General features: G+C 47.1%; 1 protein-coding gene across 1 annotated transcript in view; it reads left to right on the forward strand.

The window, feature by feature from the left end:
• Smchd1 (structural maintenance of chromosomes flexible hinge domain containing 1) overlaps positions 1 to 5858 on the forward strand; it is a 127963-nt gene extending 122105 nt beyond the window's left edge. The window contains exon 48 of the mRNA XM_063231901.1: positions 5007 to 5858. Within this exon, the coding sequence (XP_063087971.1) occupies positions 5007 to 5034 (28 nt within the window). The 3' untranslated portion in view covers positions 5035 to 5858. The remainder of the gene's footprint in view (positions 1 to 5006) is intronic.
• Positions 5859 to 6137: the final 279 nt, after the last annotated feature.

Genomic DNA, 6137 nt, shown 5'->3' on the forward strand with positions numbered 1-6137 from the left:
CCCTGAGTTACAGACAAGTTCTGTTGCGGGAGACTGTTAAAAACTCAGATTTGCACAGTATTTTCACTGTGTTTCCATGATTATCACTTGCGCTCCCCAGCAGTCCCTCCACATGGCCACATGCTTTTCCTCCTTCCTGACACGCTGGGCAGTGGCCAAGCACTGCGCTGCCCCCGCTTCTGCGCTGCACGGTACATGCGCAACAGTACGGGGCAACAGGGTCCCGCAGGTGTGGAGGCCACAGCCGAGACTCATCCACTCTGTAAAGTTCAGAACTTAGCTGTTCCTCAGCTGGAGACTACTGCAACCAGAACGCTCAGAAAAGGTCACACATGTTTCTGATTCCCCCCAACGCCATAGTCAGGGTCTTAAAAACAAGAGAACTCCAAGCAACAGTGACATCATCATGATATTCCCCCCGGTTATCCAGTTTCCTAGGTGACTTTTGTTATGTGGAATGAAAAGGGTCCAGGTGAGGCCACTGTGTTTGCTCTTGCATGATAGCCCACCCTCATGCTGTGGGGTTGCTCCTTTTCTTTAATTTGGCCCAAAATTTGCTCTCCAGGGTCTGTTTCTTTCTCTACCTTTAATAAAACTTTGCTAAAGATGATGTAATATGTATGTGTACCAGTTCCCCATACAGCGTGTATATTTATTACATATTGCAAACATAAACTTGTAAAAAAAATTTTTAGATCTTTCCTTATGACCAGATCTTAAAAAATAGTAATTACAGTTTTTCTTCTCTTGCGGCAGGGTCTCAGTATGTATTTCACACTGGCTTTGAACTCTGTGGAGCCCAGGCTGGCTTGAACCCAGGGCGCTCCTCCCAGCGCCCCCGTGCGGGGATTGCTGGTGTGCGCCTCTACACCCAGCCCTGCTTTCCCTTCACAGTCACTTTTGTTCTAATACGTTGCACTCTGCTTCTTAGGGTCAGCAACTTTGATAGACAGAATATGCTAAATCACTTGCATATTATGTAAAATTTACTTACAGTATTTGATTCAGATAACCAGATACCATTTAGATAGCACCCTAAAAACATCAGAAGCCAGCTATGAAAAAAAGCCAGATGTGGTGGCCCACCTGTAATCCTAGTATGCGGAAGGCCGAGGCATGAAGAGTGCCAGTTCAAGACCAGCCCAGACTGTGTAACGAAGCCTGTGTCAGGAAGCAAAGCAAAACAACCCGTCTTACAGTGTACCTCAGTGGTGAGAACTGTCCCTGGGAGACTGTATCCCAGAAGGGTGCTATGAGGGGTGCATGGTTTCCCGAGGGTGTCACAGGGACACGACTCCTGCTCTGCAGGCTCTGTGGTTCTGTCCTGGCGAGGGACAGCTCAGAAGGTACTTTTCTGTATGGAAGGAAAGACCGCGTGACATCCGGTGGCACAGCAGTGTCAGTGGCCAGCAGGCATGACAAAGTGGAGGACTAAAGGAGGAGAGGCGTGAGGAGTCGGCAGTAGTGACCAGTCTGATGAGGGCAGGGAGAGGGCCGAGATGGAGGCCAGACTGTGAAACAGCCCTGTCATGTTGCAGAAAGTTACCGTCTAGACATCCCTGGCAGGTGCCCGAGTTCCAGCTCATCACTCTGTTACTTGAGGTAGCCACTTGGAAGATACGTGTTCTGACTTAGTTTATGAACTGTCCTTCAGGTTACCAAGTAAAAACGTTCTTTATACAGAATTCTTACATAAAAACAAAGCTGAGTGTGGTGGGCCATTCAAGAGGCTGAGGCAGGAGAACCACTGCGTTCAAGGCCATTCCAAACTACATTGCAGGACCTTGTCTCCAAAAATGAAAAAGAAAAAAGACCTTGCCTAAAAATAAAAAGGGTTGCAGGTATAGTTCAGCAGTACTGTCACCACCATCCAAAAGTGATGATTGGAGAAATCTAAATACTTGCACATTAAATAATATGGTTTTGTTTGTTTGGTATTGTGGATTGAACCCAGGGGCTTAGCACTGAGCTACATGTCCAGTTCTTTTTCTCTTTGCTTAGGATGCTTTATCTTTACAGTTCAGGCTGGCTTTCAACTCACTGTGTAGCCCAGCTGCCTCCTGCCTCAGCCTCTTGAGTGCTAGAATTATTGGCATGCACCACCACACCTGACTCCCAGTCCTTTTTCTGCTGCTTGTGTTGAGGCAGGGTCTAGATGCTAAATTGGCCAGGCTGACCTTGAACTTGGCATCCTCCTGTTCATTTCTTAAGCATAGCAATGTAATATTTATGTTAAATATAATTCTCAAGAGGGCTGGGGATTTAGCTCAGTGGCATAAGCATCTGCCTTGCAAGCAGGCAGTTGTGAGTTCAATCCCTGGTACCGATGAAAAGGAAAAAGACAAAAAAAAAAATCTCAAAAAGAAACTGATGTATACTTAGAAATGTATACGGTAGGATATTCACTGGTTAGATGCTATGTGGGAGATATCCTGAAATACTGTAGGGAAAAAGCAGCAAAGGTATCAAATCAAGATTTGGTAAAGCAGTTACCACAGTTGGGAAGAGAGCAGTGGCCACCTTCGCCCCTCTGCCTCGCTGTGGTCACTCTGGCGTCCTGATGCTGGGTGAGGGCTGCCTTTCAGTGACAGCCTAACAGCCCCGGTGTGTGGGACCCAGCGAGACCTGGGGACCCCTCTCTGGACTCTGGGCAGAGCAGAAGGCTCCTCCTGCCTGGGGACACCGCGGCGCTGTGCCCTGCGCCTCCTGGTTCTGCGGCCCCAGCTGTGCCCCCATCTCAGCTCCAGTTGGGCTCAGACCTTGATTATTAGGGCTCCTCAGCAGTGTGGGCCATGTGGGTCTGCATTGGTTTTGGTTTCACTGTTGGCTGGTGGCAGTGTCGTGTCAGCTAGGTTGTGTGGGGGGGGCAGCCGAGGGGGTAGCATGATCCCCAGCAGTGTTAGAAGCCGTGAGGTTTGTCTTCTCACCAGAAGAGGCGCCGTCTTACAGGACACATTACCTAGTTACACATTTCCACTGTGTCTTACCATAGGGCCCTATTCGCTGCCATCAGAGGATTTGCCTATTGGGTTCCACCGTTCACAGCTGTACTCTGAATTCAGCAGGAGCAGGAATTCACTTCTTCGGAATAGTCACTGGCATTAACCTAACATTCTTTCTTCAGCACTGCCTGGGACTCTCTGTAATCCCCTCAACACTCTGATTTCCCAGGTGCATACACATTGGAATACTGTCTCATCAGTGGGTCCTTCATCTGTCTAACAGCCGTTACAGGAAGAATTGTCATACTCTGAGAAGCATTTGCTTCAAAACAGGAAATTAGGGCCCAGTGGCACAGCGCCTGCCTTGCAAATGTGAGGTGGTGAGTTTGATTCCTAGTACCAAAACAAACAAAACCCACTTTTTGGGCTAGGGATTTAGCTGAGTGGCATAAGTGTCTGCCTGGCAAGAGCAAGGTTATTAGTTTGGTCCCCAGTACCAAAAAAACCCCAGGAAATTATAAGCATTGAACTCCAGTTAATTTAAAATGACTTCATGGATGCCTCCCACCATACCACACATTTGAAGAACTTACATTCATCAAATTCTAAGGATAAGAAAGGAAAGAATCAGGGCCGGGGTTTAGCTCAGTGGTGTGAGCACCTGCCTGGCAAGCATGAGATGGTGAGTTCAATCTCCAGTACCAAAAAAAAAAAGGAAAGAATTGAACCCCTAAACTGGTTTTAAGCCAGCTCCATGGGCCCCATGGCTTTCTTAACTAGGAAGATATTAGTAAAAACATTGTGTGCCTTTGTCATAGTTAAACATTGGTTAGAGTCCTGCATATCTTCAATGCCCACCCCTATGAGTTAGGTTTCCAGGATGCTGCCTCCACTATTATAGAAGAACTACATTTTCAGGACCACACACTAATAATTGTATTCTTGATCAGCACATTAGTACTGTATCTTATTTCCCTTATACTTACTATAAAACTCACCTACACCAGCACTGTAGGTGCTCAAGAAATCGAAGCAGTCTCAACCATCCTGCCAGCCGTCCTTCTCATTCTTATTGCCTTGTGTCTTTGAATTTTATACATGCTAGAAGAAATTATTGATAGTCGGAACTATAAGCCATCAGTGGTACTGAAGCTGTGATTATGCAGATCATGAAGAACTTAACTTTGACTCCGGTGTAGTCCCCACAGCTGACCTAAACCTGGAGAACTTTGACTGCTTGCAGCAGACAGTGGAGTGGTTCTTCCAGTGGAAATGCCAGTCCATATATACCCTGCTGTTTTTATTATTTTGTGTGTATATGTTTACTTTTAATAGAGATCACACGGCCTGTTTTGTCAGCTCCATGTAGTCATTAATTACACAGAAAGCCATTATCATATGAAACATGAAAGAAAAGATGCAAATGAACTCAGTGTTAAAAGGTGTGTCTGGATTGCCTTCTGCCAGGGGCAGTAGTCAGAGATCTAGCCTTAGGAAGAAAGCATGGCTGGGCATGGTGGCACACACCCGTTCTCCAGCACACAGAAAGCTGAGGCAGGAGGATTGCCGTGAGGACATAGTGAACTTGAGGTCAGCCTGGACTACAGAGTCAGACCCTGTTTCAAAAAGAAAGGCAAGCATGCAGGCATGTCTGAAATATAGGTGCTGTGTTCATTTCTACATTGGTGGGATTATAGGTGTTTCTTAAACATTTTCTTGTCTTTACTTTGTGACTTTGTATAAAAGCACTGTAATCTCTCTTGGTTCTTCTAGTTTCATTCAAAGGAAGGAGGAAGGTAAGTAACGATGTGTAGACTTGGGGGCCGAGTTGATAAGCCCCTCACACTGCAGATGTGTGCGTGTACAGCCGGGACAGCAGCACCCACGGAGGGTGTCATGTGTTGTTTGTACCTCAGCGGTATGTTGGAAGGATGTAGTGCATAGAAGCTTTGCTCCTAGACCTCACTGCATGTGTTTGTCCTCCCCACCGGGATTGGGACTGAGACAGATCTGAGGGCCAGGTCTCTTGCTGAGAATGCCTTTGCCTCTGTGTCTCTTTTTCAGAAGACCAAAAGGCGATTTAGCCAACTGAGGGCTCCAGACTCCGACCAAGGATCCGGGCAGAATTGCCCAGCTGTGCAGCTGAACTGGAAGCGCCTCCCAGTGGCCCAGGCAGCATGGGCAAGCACAGTGGCTCCAGGCCTGGCCCTCAGGCTCCTCTTCAGGGCACCAGGACTGCGTGTGACAGCGACCACAGACCACACACAGCCTTCCTGCGCCCCGAAGAGAGAGCGTGTGTGCTGTGTCTCCGCGGACCTGTACAATAGGACATTTCTCAAACCTTTTATTACTTTCGTGTGAATTTATTTAACAGAGATGTTTGTTCTTTTGTGTGAGGAAAGTTCTAGAGACTAGATATTTAATGTAAGCAGGTGAAGAAGTTACAGGAGAATTTCAGGCTAAGAAATGGAAACAAGCACAGGTGCCTGGGGCCATGCACACTGAGACAGGAGCCCGCGAGAGCAAGCCCTCAGGCCCCATTTGGGCACAGACTTCTCCTGTGCAGTCACACGGACAGCGGCGTGACTTTTGACAGTGTCATCTGACTGAGAATACTGGATTGTATGGTCTCAGGCTTAATTCTACATTTACATTATTTTGTAATTTTTTATTACTATTTTTAAGAGACTACAGAAAACTCACATTAATGCAATAAGGATTTGGTAGTGTTGTCGCAGAAACGTTGAGTTGTGTTCTCCGTGAGGCTCGAGTCTGTCGGTGCGTGTATCTGTGTGCAGTCAGGGCCTCAATGGTTTTGTAAGGAACCCTTTTGGTACAGCTCTGTGTCCCAGGAAATATGTGTTTTTTAATCCTTTCTGAAAATACAGGTAGGTTAATAAACAGCATTGCTTCTTCCCTCCTGTGCACAGGGAAGTGTTTTTCTTTTTTCAATGTGGAGCTCCACAGAAGCTGTCCTGACAAGGCCTCCTTCGGAGCTGGGTGCTGTTGGGCTGCACCGAAGGAGGTGTGCGGCGGGAGTTTGGCCTCTTCCATGGAACTGGTGACATGGGCGGCCTGCCACAGCAGGAGCTACACTTGAAAGAGAGTCCACAATACACAGGAAAAAAGAACGTGTGGAAGTAGGTTGAGTTGATAATTCATGTGACAGGAGGGAAATGTTTCAAATCCAAGAAA

This window comes from Cavia porcellus, unplaced genomic scaffold (assembly GCF_034190915.1).
Source record: "Cavia porcellus strain 051 isolate PalLab524CR breed Dunkin Hartley unplaced genomic scaffold, mCavPor4.1 scaffold_20, whole genome shotgun sequence".
In the NCBI taxonomy this organism is placed as follows: domain Eukaryota; kingdom Metazoa; phylum Chordata; class Mammalia; order Rodentia; family Caviidae; genus Cavia; species Cavia porcellus.